The sequence below is a fragment of the Melanotaenia boesemani genome, chromosome 14, assembly GCF_017639745.1.
Source record: "Melanotaenia boesemani isolate fMelBoe1 chromosome 14, fMelBoe1.pri, whole genome shotgun sequence".
NCBI classification, from domain to species: domain Eukaryota; kingdom Metazoa; phylum Chordata; class Actinopteri; order Atheriniformes; family Melanotaeniidae; genus Melanotaenia; species Melanotaenia boesemani.
In genome coordinates this window covers 9,886,830-9,902,752 of record NC_055695.1, presented here as the reverse complement: position 1 = coordinate 9,902,752, position 15,923 = coordinate 9,886,830, and the positions used below count along the sequence as shown (strand labels likewise).

Sequence of the window (15,923 nt, the reverse complement as noted above, 5' to 3'; positions counted from 1 at the left end):
ACTGTATTACTTCTTATTTATTTATTTATTTATTCATTTATTTATTCATTTGATTTGATGAAGGCAGTGTCAAAAATTTGTATATAAAAAGAACGGCTCACAAATGAATGGCTCACAGCTGTGAATCGATTCCCATCATTCATTTAAAAGAGTCGTTCAAAAGAATCGATTCGTTCATGAACGTCACATCTCTAGTAAAAATGAGATGATTGTTTGGCGCTATACAAATGAAGCTGAATTGAAAAAAGTTGAGTTTAAAGTATTTTGTGGTCAACATAATATGCATATATATTTAACAACAAAGAGGGACACCAGTGACCTTGCTGGCTGCACGCTATGCATTCCAGGGTCTTTTTGCAGGAGGTGATGCAGCTTCCATACCACACTGTGATGTGATTTAAGTGCTGTGAAAAGCGCTATATAAATGTAATCTATTATAATAAATGACTGTTTTTGCTGAATAGTCTCATATAAATTATACAAATTAAATAAAGCATGTTCATATTTCACATGAGCTGGAATGTGGATTTTCTAGCTTTGAACAGATACTCTGTAAAACTCAAGAGAAAGTACAATAACATTTCACAAAACACATTTATATAAACATTTTGTTGTGTTTTGATTTTGTGAATAATGCATTTTGATATGTGAGTAAGCAAGTGTGTGTGCGCGTGTGTGTGTTTATTTTAGGTTTACTCATGCTCATGGCCACTGTTCTTTCTAAGCTATCTACAGTCTCAAGTGACTAAGAAAACAACAAAAATAATTCTTAACTATATGTCTGTACACTGTATGTAACAATAAATTTAAAAAGCAGAGATTTAGTGAGCATAACAGAAAACTTCACAGGTGGCAGTCAAAGCGAGTGCAGAGCAATGTGCATTTGTAGTTGTGTATATGTGTGTGTGTGGTCTGCAGTGTGTATAAGTTTTTTTTTATTCTCTCTAAACCCCCCACGTGCACACTTCTTCACAGCACCTTTCACTGCAGTCAGATCAACAGATACATCTTTGCCTCAGAAGCAACAACATCACAGTCGTTAAGCAGTGAAGTGTGAGTACGTTCTGTTGTTATATCTGATTATTTAACGGCAGAAGCCATTTCTATTGTATTGGCACACTTGTTTCCTGGGTGGAAAAGGAAAAAAATGTGACTAAACATGGGGGTAAAAATAAATTTACATTAAGGCTGCGCAAAGACATTTGTTTGTATTGCACTGATACAATTTTTTTTTAACAAAACCTAGCACTATTGTTTGAAATCTAACTTCCTTTTCAAGCACCAACCCATAAGATTACACACAGCTGGTGTATGTCAGCTTTCAACATGGGGCTATTTTAATTATGTGTTTCAATAGTTTATTTTTGTCATTTCTTTTTTATTTAGCCTAAACTGAAATCTAAATTTTCTGCTTTCTGGGATACTTATACTCTTATTTATCTTTTACATTTCAGAACAAAATTCTTAACTAAATTGTGCATAGGCTGTAAAAAGACATGCAATTATGTGTGCCACACAAGCAAGTCAATGCATTGTTTCTCTGGTTAAGACAAGCAGTCATTATATGTACAAAATATAAATAGCTGCTTTCATTGTGCCTTGGAAAAGAAAACCAGAAGTAGACAAATTTAACACATCCAAGAGGTCCATGTGTGTGTGTTTTATTGCTTGTAACTTTTCCTAAAATTATTGGCTGTATTTTTGCTCGTAGACTGAGGCATAATTGTAACATGTGCCAGTCAAAGTCAGAAGAGATTAACTTGAATAGCAAAAATTGTATTTTTATGTACAAAATGTGCTCATGTATTTAGATGTGCAAGGCACAAATGACACAAAACTCTTTTAATTAACAGGCATAGAACAAAGGATTTGCTTTTTGTGCTATCTTATGACTGCAAGATGTACTGGAGTACTAAAAAGCTACTGACAGTAACATGTTTTGTCAAAATTTGAACATTGATAAGAATCTCTGAAGGTTCATTGTAGTCTGGAATATCACAAGCCGAATCAACATTTTGTTTTAACGTCAGTTGTTTCCCCTGATTAAGGAAATTGTGGTTCAGAGTGAGCAAATGAGGCCTCTGGTCTGATAAGCAGATCAGCTTCATGTCTAAAAGCACTCAAGTTTAGATATCTATAAACCACTATCAAAGCAAAATTGAAAAAAATTTTATGTACGTATGTGAGTTAAATAACACATTATCTGCTGTTGGATGTTTATCCAGGCTCACAAGTTGGTGTGTGAATGAAGGAATGTTTAGAGTTTCATAACTGCGAGCCAACTTCCTGATAGTGCAACAAAAACAATTATGATCTAAAAAGTTTAAAGCCTACATTATTACTGCATTGTTCACAACTGATATGAATTACGTAATCTTCCGCTTGTATTAGTCAAAGAATCTGATGAAATTGGTGACTTCACGGTGGTATCAGTGGGTAGGCTCGTGTTCAGAGGAGTAATGAATTGTTTAGTGTTAATGCTTTGGGGCTGACCATGTTTTTATGTTTTTCTTTTCTGCTGTTAGCAATTTCCGCTAGCATAATTTAGACAAAATCCTGACTCTCTGACATTGACAAAGTCCTTCTACAATGATGTCACACACAAACAGAAATATGTCTGGAGTAAACACAGTTAAAAATACATTACACATGTTGGTGCCGTTAGGCTGCTTCTGCTAAATGTTCTCGCTCCGAGCTTATCACATCGACGATCGATGCCACAATGCAACGCTCAGAGTATTCCCATTCAAAATATTAATACTAAATATTTTACTAAAATATATTTCTTTAAAAATAAAAAGTGTAGCCCTGTAGGGTGTGAACAGTTAGTTTGTCTGTTTTCTGTCTAGTTTGCCTAAAGCTAACCCAGTATTTTAGTCACTAAAATCAAAGTTGTTTTCTGGTCCGAAGCTAACAAACGAATAAAAAGCTAACTAATAAGTTATATGACCTACTAATCACAGAGTACTACATTAGGTTAACCAAATGTTTGTTTCATTTGCCCAATCTAAAAGCTTTTGCCAGCTAATGATGCTAACCAATAAGTTCACAGCTAACCATGTTGTAGCTTTCATTGGTTTAATAGAGACTAAAAATGATAACTGTTAATAAAGGTTTAGCAGGGATGATGTTGCCAAATGAGACTAGTTGTGTGTTTTCTGTTTTTTAGTCATGTTGTTGGGGTGGAACAAGATAAAGAATGGATTACCAGAAAATCATCCCATTGCCCCTTTAATGACTTAAGAAATCCTGGACTTTTCTATTAGTGCCCATAAAAAGGTTGTTATATTAACTAATACAATATTTATTCCTGTTTACTTAATGTGATTTTTTTTTGTGATAGTTACTAGCATGCTAAGATATTAATTTACTTGAACACTGGGAATTTTATCTTGTTAAACATCCATAATTTGACACTGATGCTGTGAGCATGTTAGAAAGCATTTAGCTAACTATGTACTTGTCTTAGTTTGTTAAGTGTGATTTGAAAATACAGCATATGCTTTTCATCCATATCAAATAAATGCTTGCTATAGCTTTCATGAGCTCTTTGTCTTTTTACGTATTTATTTATTTTTATTTTATTTTTTGTAATGTGACTATTTTTGATGCAAATTTGAGAGCAATCAGGAATAATGACTTCATTGGATTTACTTCAGTCTTTGTGCTTTGTACAGCCTCACTATCATTGTAAATAAGACTGTTACCCTGAAACAGTTATTATCTCTTATTGGGTCACAAAGGTTTTAGCTTTATATTTGATAACATTTGCTTAAGGAATGGAAAAATGGGCAGGTCTGTGGATAGCATGTTTCACTTATGTACACCTCTGTTTGTTAAAAAGTGACTCAGAACTTTTTCCACTTACTCTTCAACACCTCATGTATTAAAGCATTTGACATACATTTATACACTGAAAGCAACCAGTTGTCACCTTTAAAGTATTTTCAGTGACAGACACTTTGTGGGTTCAAAACTGTCTCAGGAACTGTGTCATATGCTACCCAGCTCTCTCCCCTTGCTGTTTTTGTGGTTCATGATGTACCCTGATGAAGAAAAACATAAAATTATATTTCAAACATGATAAGCTGAGCTTCTTTGTTTTGTTTAGCAGTTAAAAATACTTTAAAAAGATAATTATCTTGTTAACTTTATAAACTTTATGAAGGCATAGCCACCATGATGTATTAAATGAGGATTGATTGATATTAAAAACACTTCCTCTTTCAGTTTGCTAAAGTCATACCACAGAAGGTAATTACAAATTCTGAAACAATCGAAAAGTTGTGTCATGATGCTCTTAACTTTAGTGGTTGATAGTTGATGAAGTTAATTGCATCTGTTTATTTCCTCTTCAAGATATTCAGAGAACTGGAGTAGCCTATATAGCTATATTTAACGAGTGTCAGAGAGTTTTGTCTGAGGTGGCTAATGTGACACTGAAAATGAATTTATAGAGCACAAAAGGCTCTAATGTTAAGAAGAAAGTGTTACTGAAATTTAAATGCTGCCTAGTTAATTTAATATATAGCTACAATAATGCTCTTGTAATGTTTTTAAGTGTGCTGTTATTGTCAAAAGGAATAAAACAGTGTTGCATTCATCTCTGAACAATTATGCAGGTGAAATGTAAAAAAAATATATCTGAGTACAGACACATCCGTATATAAGGCACTTTTTCTGCAAACCATATCAGCATCATACCAAGTCAAGTCAAACATAAAATCTTATAAGAGTTTGTTGATAAAAAAATGAATTGATCTGAACTTTACAGATTACAAAATCTCAAAGAAACATTTGCATGCATTGTTGTGATTTTGTGAAACAACCTCTCAGACTGAATGTAGACAGGATGGGGATTTACAGCATGTCCTCCATGAAGTGCTTGGTTGTCTTTGTTGTGGTGAATTTGGGGGTCAAGCCACATCGGAGTCTTACTTTTGTGGCAACTGTGCATTTCTGTATGGTTGTCCATTGTGGATGTGGGTAGAAAACTCAGTTAGCCAGGAAATGGAGGTTTGGTACTTTTTCACTTTTTTTCTTTCAAAAAAAAAAAAAAAAAAAAAATTTATTCATTGTTTTAAAGGTTGGCCCTTATACGAAATTAAAGTTTTTCCATTTCACACTTAGAATAGAGACTAATAAGTTAATCAGGTTTCCAACACAAAAATGTCAAAGGAAATAAAATCTGCTGAAAAGCTAAAAGAAAAATCTGGTTTCTTACCTAAAATAGATTTATTTTCAATAGTCCCATTTGATCACCATTAAATTAATATACTTTATCAACATTTATGTGATTTCCTTACTGTGTTTGTGAGCTGATTTGCGTGACGTACTATGAACACTGGAAAATTCCCTTTTCAACTGAAATTCACATGCTGTATCTGCTATCACATGAATCTTCTACCTTATCTTTCTTTTGTTTCCTCAACAGACACTAAGGTAACGTCACATTCCTGATGTAAACGTCTCATTGTGAGCACAGAAGCTGTTATAACAATATTCTGGAATATGTTATTCCTTGATCGTTTTGTTTTGTTATTTTGAAGGAAAAATGTACAAACCTGAGCTTTTACATCAGAGGGAATACTTTAGAACCAAAAAGCACCTGCTCAACAGAAGAGCGACTTGCTGGAGAAATGAGGCCGTGAGGGCGGACTGCAACTTCCTGTTGTGGCTTTTGTTACCAGTTTGTTAATCTGCAAGCTTAGTGCAATCTCAAAGTGTGGGCGCCCAATGCTGAATCTCTCATCCACACACATAACTCCTCATTTGTGTAGAGGTGACAGTCCTGAAAAACACTCTTCTGTTAAGTGATTTGTAAGTCCTGTTGAGCGATGAGGGTCTTATGTGTTGTTGAGTTGTTTGGCCTTTTGGAAATATTTGAAGCAATGGTGTGTGGGTTGATGTGTTTAGGATAGTTTGTCAAAACTGTTGAATGATTTGGTAAATGATGGTGAATAATTTGGTTTATAATTTGGTTTGAATTAGTTTGTGAAGGGTCAGAGGTTACTGGTAGAATTTGAATCTGAATGCTTATTATATTCTGGTCTACTGATCCAGCATATTCCTAAAATCTTTCTTTTTCTCTTTTCTGTCTCTTTAGTTTCCTTTCACCACATCCACCCAGGACTTCGAGACCAGGACCGGCTAAACTCTCTCAGGTCTCAAAATGTCCACCGACCCTGCAGCTGAGTTGCCTTTCTTCTATGGCTGCATCAGTCGATCAGATGCTGAACAGCACCTGAAGCTGGCTGGCATGTCCGATGGCCTCTTCTTGCTGCGACAGTGTCTCCGCAGTCTGGGAGGCTACGTCTTATCTGTTGTGTGGAACCTGGATTTTCACCATTACTCCATAGAGAAACAGTTAAATGGAACTTACAGCATCGCAGGAGGGAAACCTCATTGTGGGCCGGCAGAGCTTTGTGAGTTTTACAGTAAAGATGCCGATGGGCTGGTGTGTATGCTGAAGAAACCTTGTCTGCGATCTCCGGACACACCGATACGGACTGGTGTGTTTGACAAAATGAGAGACAACATGCTGAGGGAGTACGTGAAGCAGACCTGGAACCTGGAGGTGAGGCTCTGGCCAATGTTGAAGATTTAATATTTATAGTTAAGATGCTTTTAAAACCCACAAACTCCTGCTTGTCAGCACTGTTACAAGAATATTTACTTAACAACTTAACATAATTTTGAGGTACTTTGAGTTTAAGATGTGCAGAAAAACAACATTTATCATTATATCTATGAGTATACCCAATGCAATACAAAGTTGAAATTAAAATTACTCTCAACTATCTGCTACATTAAATAATAGTTCACATATCAACATAACATATTAACAATAAAGACAATTATCTAAACATTATAAAAGCCTTTGATAGTTTGTCCTTTATTGCCTGTTTGAATGCATGAGATTTGCAATTAACTGATTATTTTCACAGTGTATAGTTTTCTACTACTTTTTATTAGGTATGTATTGTATAAATATGATATAAAAGAATTATTGCCTTTTGAAAGATATGATACTTGCCTCTGGTGGGACATGCTCATGAAGTCCTAACAGACAGACGGCATTTTAGACTTTCATTTAACAACATTTCTTTCCGAAGAGACATATGTGTTCTTATATTATCATCATATTATATCTATATTATTTTATTTGAAATAAGAATACACTTATTTGAAATAAGTAAATTCTTTACGTACTTTGTGACACCTCTGTGTTTTACCTCCACTGAAATATCACATTACATCTTACAATCTGAACATTATATTGCCATCATTAAGTCTCACTTCTGAAACGTGACTGAAAATATATTAAAGGACGCTTTTGGAGATTAAACTTAAATTTATATTTAAAGGGACACTAAGTTTTTATAAACCTTCTCGCTTTGCCAAATTAAGTGGATGGCGACTGGCCTGCAGCCTCCATCAGAGAAACAAAAAGGAATATCATCATTTAATAGTCACAATAGTTTGACCACTTCACCCTGCAGAAGACCACACTTTCTTTTAGGTTACTGAAGCCACTTTCTATTCAAACAGATTCCTTTAATAAAACATTTTTTTCTTTTTTTTTTTTACTTTATTGAACTCAGGAGTTGCTGGTTTATTACTGACTTTGGTGTTTAAACAGCAAACAATCTGAACAAACCCATTAAACGCCCCATATTATGTTAAATTCACTTTCTAAAGATTTAATAACATCATATGTGTCCTCATGGTCTGTGTATTCTGTCTCCTCTCTCACTTGCTCCACTTTTTAGCAAATGTGTGCTCAAACGGGTGAGTCTGAGATCTTTCCCTTTGTGACATCACGAAGTGAAAAACCATGTACTTGGGTAATGGATGTTGCCATTGACCTACCCCCCAGCTAGCTGAGTCTGCCCGCTAAAGTCACCAAGTGGGTACCAGCGAAAGCCAGATCCTCCTTTAGAGAGGGGCATGGACAAGCACCACTCATGAACATTTAAAGCAGGGGTGTCAAACTCCGGTCCTCAATCCTGCAGGTTTTAGTTATTTCCTTGCTCTAACACATCTGAATAAACTCAAATGGATCCAACAGCTTCTGGTCAACTTCGTCACAATAACCCATTGATTTCAGTCAGGTGTGTTAGATCAGGGAAACAATGAAAACCTGCAGGATACCGGCCCTCGGGGACCGGAGTTTGACACCCCTGATTTAAAGGTTCAGCCACAGAAACAGCCCAGTCTCAGTAGAGCTCACTGGAGCTACTTTTGGAATGGCTAACATTAAGGACCAAGGCTGAATTTGGGATAATACACTTTGAAATCAGTGTTGTTGGAATGCTGACACCCATATGAAATTTTTAAAAAATGTGAAATGTGGGACCTTTAACAATTTGAGGAAGGTGTCGACCAGCCACTTCAATGTTCTATATGTTTATGTTGAAATGCTGGAAAAAAAAACTGTTCAGTTTGGACAAACTCAGTGTTTTTATTAGTTTAACATTGTTGTGGTAGCCCCCCCCCCCCCAAAAAAAAAACTAACTACAGTAGCCTTTTTACTCAGTTTGAGGTCTGGGCTACTGTAGTTCCTTCCAGTTTTAACGTTTCTCCTGCTGCGACCAGTCACACGCAGAGACCAGTATCCTTTTATGGGCTTCAGTTAAACAGCTAAAGTGGCTCCAGGTGTATCAAGACTCAACCTGCTGCCTTTTCTGTTGCCTTTGAACCAACTTTTCACCACATTTCATACTCTGTGTGAAGGAAAAATGTCAAAATATCAGCAAAGGTTATAAATTATAATGTGTTTCTCTTTCCATCTGCTCATAAATACATTTGTAAGAATGTGGGCAAATAATAGAACCCCTAATCCTGTATAAAGGTGTTTATTATAAATGTTTCTGTATCTATACAGGGAGAAGCCATGGAACAGGCCATCATAAGTCAAGCTCCCCAGCTGGAGAAGCTGATTGCTACTACAGCCCATGAGAAGATGCCATGGTATCACGGTAAAATCAACCGCCAAGAAGGAGAGAGGCGACTTTACTCTGGAGCACAACCAGATGGCAAGTTTCTGTAAGTCTTAAGTCTCGCTTTAGTGCCTGCTTGTTGACTGCTTCTGAAGACGTCCCAAGTTTTGGTGCAATTTTTGCCTTGTGTTCCTCAGAGTGAGAGACAAAGAGGATGCTAGTACGTTTGCACTCTCTGTGGTGTACGGGAAAACCGTTTACCACTATCAGGTCATTCAAGACAAATCAGGGAAGTTGTCTATGCCAGAGGGAACAAAATTTGACACAATCTGGCAGGTAAGCTAGCCATTGTTCTTTACTCTTATCTCTTATCTGTGCTATGGCTTATATTTATTTAATTAAATAAATACATCTTTTTCTTTTTGTCCAGCTTGTTGAGTATCTGAAGATGAAGCCTGATGGCCTGGTAACTGTCCTTGGAGAGGCGTGCGTCAATGGCAAAGTTACTGAAAGTAACCACCTTTTTTTTTCTTTTTAATTATACCAACATTATGAGGTTTATGTTTGTAAATTTTCTCAGTCGTTCTTAAAAAATTCTTTTAACGTCAATCTGTTTTGTAACATTTCAGAGACACCCAGTCTTCCTGCAAATGTAAGTATTCACTACATCCTGCTCTGTTCAAGTCAGCATACTTTTCATTCTCTGAGATTCATTTCAGTTTAATCTTTTCAGAGGCGGGCTGGCCCAAATGGATACACACCGCCACCTCGAGGTCAGTTGCTTTCATTACAGCAAAAAGACACTCTAGTTACACACATCACATTATTTTCAGCCTGAGCTTTGTTGCAATGACTGTCCACAGACAGGCCTTTAAATTACAAAGAAATACAAACAAAACAACACTAACAACAACAATGTAATCAGTAATGGAGGAAAGACAGTAAAAGTGATCTTAAAAAGGTCCCACGGTCCAGTATTCTTATTATCAAGTATGATGGATGAATGGATGGATGGATGGATGGATGGATGGATGGATGGATGGATGGATGGATGGATGGATGGATGGATGGATGGATGGATGGATGGAAAGCTAATCTTTTCTGCTTCTTGAGTTATTGGTAATTTATTATTATTAGACTTGTTTAACACACATTATTGTTTGTGTAAAAAGTAACTTCAGGCATCTTCACAGGACAAGTGGAACAAAGATTTATTTAATTTACTCCAAAAGGCTCTGATGAGCATTAGAGATTACAAAAAAACAAAAAAGCTTCCTGAAAGTGCTGCCTAGACTAAATAAACAAAAGTAAAACAAAGCATCTGATAAAACTTGAATGACTAAAACCAGAAATTCTAAACAAAAGGTTTGGTCAGGTGTTCGATATTTACTGAGTACAAATACATTTTTGGCAGTAGATTATAAGGAGCTTTTACACTGAACTGCATTCTTAATTTCCAGCTGTTACAGTGGTACCAAAAGCAGCTACTGCTGTGCCTGATAGTGAGCTTCTTCCTATGGACTGTGCTGGGTTCAACCCATACCACAACCCCAATGAGATCAAGAAATTCAACATCCAGAGGGACCAGCTGCTGATGGATGAGGTGGAGCTTGGCTCTGGGAACTTTGGTTGTGTCAAGAAGGGAGTTCTCAGGACAGACGCGTGAGACTTGAACAGCATCTAACAAAAACTGCACTAAAGTTATACACATTTACTGTATTTGATTTTGATTTATACCTTGGCTTTATTTTGTTTCAGGGGTCAGATTGATGTGGCTATTAAAGTTCTAAAGAGTGACAATGAGAAGCTGGTTAAGGACGAGATGATGAGAGAGGCAGAGATCATGCACCAGCTGAGTAACCCCTTCATCGTCCGCATGCTTGGCCTGTGCAACGCTGAGCATCTGATGCTCGTCATGGAGATGGCTGCTGCGGGTCCTCTCAACAAATTCCTCTCCACCAATAAGTGAGTACATGTTGAGAGAAAAACATATGATTGGAAAGGTGTGTAATAGGTGTAGGAAGTGAAACAGAGCAATACAATTTATCACTCAAATAACAAACCAGAAAACAAAATGTAAAAATCACTAACAAAATTAGTATCAGTGAGTAGAGAAAATGAAGAGGAAAAATTAAGAAGAAAATTATAAACAAATATGAGGATGTTTTCTAGTTGAGATAATAGATAATAAAAAGTTACCAAGACTTTCTTGTGGGTTTTGTTGGTCTTTTTCCATTTGATGGGAATCAAATGTGTGAGTAAGAAGTAAAGATGGTGGCTAGATAATATTTTCTAAGAATCCAGTGGCTGTTAATGAGGATTGGGATCAATAACAGTCTCATATCCACAGCTGAAAGGTAATAAAACATTTAGATAACATTTAGTGTGGGAAATTTCTGTCTTGAGCGTTAGGGTGTGTTAAGCCGTACAAAGGCAGATACTGGATTCTACTGGTTTACATAAATGTATTTATATCTGCGTGAGGTTTAATTTCTTCTTCTGTTGTTAACGTTCCAAGTTTACATAATTTTTTTCTGAATTTGTCTTAGTAGTTTTAGTGAATAGTCTCATCATTGGAGGAATCATTAACAAAAAAATAAATGTGTTTCTGATAAGACAGACGCTAGTTCAACAGTCATTTCCATTTGGGAAAAGTTACATAATTTGTTCTCATTTTTTGTCTCCATTTATCCTGAATTAATTCAGCCTTTAATGTTGCTGTTTGATGAGTTATTGCCTTTTACTGCAAAGTGTAATAGATATGAGCCTCCACTTATCAAATCTGTAGCATCAAATCCATTACAACATAGTATCTACAACTACTAATTCTTCTTCTTTCTTCTTCATCACCTTCTATACATACAAAGCAGGTGTCTTTAAAGATGGTTGTATGATTTTGAAGGATCCAGAGCACAAATATATGTAAATGTTTTTTTCTATAGTGATGGAGACATAATTCAGTGCTCAAATTTACCTTATCCCTGCAGGGACACTGTAACCGTGGAGAATATTGTTAACCTGATGCATCAGGTGTCAATGGGGATGAAGTATCTGGAAGAAAAGAACTTTGTGCACAGAGATCTGGCAGCTCGCAACGTCCTACTGGTCAACCAACAGTTTGCCAAAATAAGTGACTTTGGGCTCTCCAAGGCTCTGGGAGCAGATGACAGCTACTACAAAGTATGTAGCAACATATTTAAAAATCTCTTCCATTTCAAAGACAAAGTGACATAAAATCATTAAAAGCTGGGCTTTCAGGCATTATCAGTAATTCAGGGAAAACAAATAGTGATTCGTTAATTGATGTCCTTTCTGGGAACTTCTGTCTACAAACTGAATAAACACTAACTGAATATACACCGTTCCTTGTTTAAACTAAGCACTCGATCGATCTTTACTGGTTTATTGACCTATATTGGGTGGAAACGTTGTATTCAGAAAATCCCAGAATATTTACAACACATTTTAGAGTCATAGGTTCCAGTCATCACTATGTCACAGCACCACTTCAAGGAGATCTATTATCATACACCTGTAAATGTGACAAAAATGAGCATCAGGGTTCAATAAAACAAAAAAAAAAGAGGTTAGTGGGTGTTCTGCAGATTCACAGATAAATACTGTTATTAAAAATGCCTGAAAAAGGTCACAGTTGTGCATTTACTGAATCCATGTAGTGATGTTTGCTGCTTTTGTGACATTATTGACATGCTGCTTTATGCACATCAAGATAAAATATTTGCACAATGCATATTTTGTGTTTACAGGCTCGTACTGCAGGTAAATGGCCACTGAAGTGGTATGCTCCAGAATGTCTAAACTTCCACAAATTCTCCAGTAAAAGTGACGTATGGAGTTTTGGTATCACCATGTGGGAGGCCTTTTCCTATGGAGGAAAACCTTACAAGGTAAAGTGTGTTTCTGTAGAACAATATTACAAAATTCACACCAGCACAGTGAGTAGATATGTTGAATGATCCTGAACATCATGTTGCAACTCTACCTATTTTCTATATATTGTTTGTGCAGAAAATGAAAGGTACAGAGGTGGGCCGCTTCATTGAGAGCGGGAGCCGCATGGAACGCCCAGCAGCATGTCCAGAGAGAATGTATACAGTGATGACAGAGTGCTGGACATACAAGTAAGAAATCTCATCTTGTTTTTGTTATTTACCTGATGTTCATACAGAGGTCAAGATCTTTTACTGATGATGTTAAATGTCTCAGCAAGTTAATTACCCCCGAATTTTTATATAACTTTGGGTTGTGAGTGTGTGAGTTTCCTTTGTAATTAAACTAAACACAGTGCAGAGCAGACATTATGGTGTTAAACTGGGTAAGTTTTCCACAAGTTTTAAAATGAGAAACCTGCTCTATTTGGATATCATCAAAAACAGTTTTATTCATTTGTGACATCATAGCCATTTTTTTCAATTCTAATTTTTAAATCTCTAAAGTCCATTCGGTCATTTGACTACATACACTTGCTTTTATAAGGAGAGGCTTTTGTGTGATACATTGAATATTCATTTATAATAACTTGCTTCTAATATACAAACACACAAACAGTAAAGGGAGATAGGCCTCAAAAAGTTCTTATTTCTACCTACTCCTTTTTTCAAACTACAAGTGTTTAAAAGAAATATCTAGAATTTTTTTTTATTTTGAGTGATGTTTCTTTTTATTTTTGTTATTTAGTAAAGACTTCTATCACATTTATTGTAATTTCCCTTTTTTCTTTCTTTTATTAAGCTTTGTTTTCTTTTATTTTGTTAAAAAATAAGCTTATTAAACTGAAGTAAAGTAAACTAAACCTATGAGGAGGAATGAGGGTGGGGTGAAAGGCACTTATCCATGCATATTCCTGCTCCACACTTGTCCCACACAACATTTTCCAAAGTTAACAGCACTTCTTTGTTTTTTTTAAACTTTACTCTCACTCTTCATTTCTCTTCTTAATTCTATGGTCTCACCAGCAAATGGTTCAAACAAGGAGTTAAATGTTATTTAACATATTTTACTATTTGAATTAGGACAATTATAAATGAAATTTTGGGCATGAGAAGGTTTCATTTGGATATGTCCAAAAACTTGTGAAGTCACTTTTCACTTTTGCTTTGATACATGTAGATGGTTTAAATCTGCTTATTTGACTTGACCATGAATTATTTCCTTATCTAATCAAATATAGAAGCTATTCTATTAGATATATCTATGTGACATTTGTCCATGAGCAGAGATTAGAGTAAAACCAAAGCTTGGTATTTTTGTGAAACGCAAATTAGTCTTAAATTAACAAAAGACTTAAATTAACAAAAGAAGTGTGGAGGCCATAAAAAGCAGAGTGACCTAGAAGAGTACAGATTTGCGTAAGAGTGGCTTTTATATTTGTTTTTGTTTTTTTTTTTGTTTTGTTTTGTTTTAGATAATTGTTGTGACATGTCGAGATCTGCTCTTTTCTTCTCTTTTCTTGCCAGGCAGGAGGACCGCCCTGACTTCAAGAAGGTTGAGGAGTCCATGAGGTCTTATCATTACTCCATATCCAGCAAGGCCAAGCCTGAGGAAGCTGAAGCGGCTGCAGAGCCTACCAAATAGACAGGAAAAAGGCACATTCTGTCCTAGTGCTGCACAAAGCATCCTTTCAACCAACCGTTAAACTACCAAAACAAAGAGTGTTTTATGAGCAATGCACACTGGCCAGCTTTGACTACAGTGCAGATACAGCTTAACAGACCTCAATGACAATAAATGTGCATATCTAAATTGGACCTCAGTGTTTCAGCTGTGTGAGGGTCTCTGTCTGATGTCTGAGTTTGAATGTTAAGTGTCTTCACATTTCTGGAGTATAATAGGACTATATGCAGGCAAAGAAATTTGTTTTTCATTGCACTTCCACTACCTAAGAACATTTAGTTGTTTTTAAGCTAAATCAAATAAAAAGAAAGGGATTTCTGATTTACAGTTGTTCATAATCTGGCTACATATTATAGTGGAGTGTGAGATACTTCCTTTGAGATGCAACTGCTTGAAGATAGATTGTATTTGACATGTTAAAGTATAATTTTTTTATTGTTCTTGTAACAGCTTAGATGGTCATCATGTTTCAAAAGTTAAAAAGAGAAAGATATAAAACCAGAGAAAACATAATCTGTCGTGAATATGTATTGATTAGAAAAATTCAGGGATTAACATCTTATATGTATGCCAGGCTGCACACCCAAATATAAAGTTTGATTAAGAGACAAGACATTTAAAGAAATAAAGAAGAACAAGCCTCCAAGGAAAACATCAACAAGTTTGTAAATGATTCAGAGTAGTGAAGACTTTTACGATCTTTTCATCTTGTGAGTGATCTATATTTAATCATGTAATGTAGTCTTGAGTTTTGAAATGAATGTTTTGTGACGGGTGTGTTAATAAATGTATGAGCCCAGATGTTTCATTTGGTTTTGCTGTTAGTGATTTAAACATGATGTATTGTAGTGTACTTTGTGTTATGAAATTATTGAGGTTAGTCACACTGAAGTGCTTCTGCTCTGCCAAGCCACGATGAACGGTACCCGGAAGTTGTCGAAAATGTCTTCAAAATAAAGTTTTCACAAACCTGTGTTGATGGTGAGGTTGAAGTGATTCAAATGCTTGTCAACCACCTTAATCTCTGATTGGTTAGCCATCACCGCTTCTTCAGTATGTCATTAGTACATGCCATATGTGCATTTAATCCTCCATGATTATTTCACTTTCTTTGTCCTTGCCAAGTTTCCCATCATTTAGTTAATTACTGGACTGCATATTGCTGATACAGCTGGATCTTTGTTGTTTCATCCTAGATAGTGGCTCTGATGTTGATTATCCACCAGCCTTCCTCCTTCTACTGTAAAAAGAAATATAACTTGATTGTGATCACTCTGAATAAAGATAACTGGACATTTGTGCTAAAACGCAACATTTTTCACTGCACCTCTGATCAAAGTTTCCATT

At 35.8% G+C, this 15,923-nt stretch overlaps 1 protein-coding gene across 4 annotated transcripts; it reads left to right on the top strand.

The window, feature by feature from the left end:
* Positions 1 to 978: 978 nt before the first annotated feature.
* LOC121653725 (tyrosine-protein kinase ZAP-70) lies at positions 979 to 15,375 on the top strand. Of its 4 annotated transcripts, none has more exons than XM_042007379.1 (13): positions 979 to 1,053; positions 6,107 to 6,577; positions 8,888 to 9,048; positions 9,140 to 9,278; positions 9,373 to 9,454; positions 9,572 to 9,594; positions 9,676 to 9,715; positions 10,403 to 10,604; positions 10,701 to 10,907; positions 11,930 to 12,122; positions 12,710 to 12,850; positions 12,972 to 13,084; positions 14,420 to 15,375. In XM_042007379.1, the coding sequence occupies exons 2-13, from the start codon at positions 6,173 to 6,175 to the stop codon at positions 14,535 to 14,537; spliced, it is 1,824 nt and encodes a 607-aa protein (XP_041863313.1). In that variant the 5' UTR covers positions 979 to 1,053; positions 6,107 to 6,172; the 3' UTR covers positions 14,538 to 15,375. The 4 variants fall into 4 exon arrangements, with proteins under 4 accessions (XP_041863313.1, XP_041863315.1, XP_041863312.1 ...); XM_042007381.1 differs by having other exon boundaries at positions 1,035 to 1,057; XM_042007378.1 differs by lacking the exon at positions 979 to 1,053 and adding an exon at positions 3,170 to 3,279.
* Positions 15,376 to 15,923: the final 548 nt, after the last annotated feature.

Excerpts from the sequence above, each read along its gene's own strand:
- LOC121653725 (XM_042007379.1), top strand. The coding sequence starts at position 6,173 with ATGTCCACCGACCCTGCAGCTGAGTTGCCTTTCTTCTATGGCTGCATC. Across the intron at positions 9,279-9,372 it reads AATTTGACACAATCTGGCAG|CTTGTTGAGTATCTGAAGAT; the intron begins GTAAGCTAGCCA and ends CTTTTTGTCCAG. Across the intron at positions 12,123-12,709 it reads CAGATGACAGCTACTACAAA|GCTCGTACTGCAGGTAAATG; the intron begins GTATGTAGCAAC and ends TTGTGTTTACAG.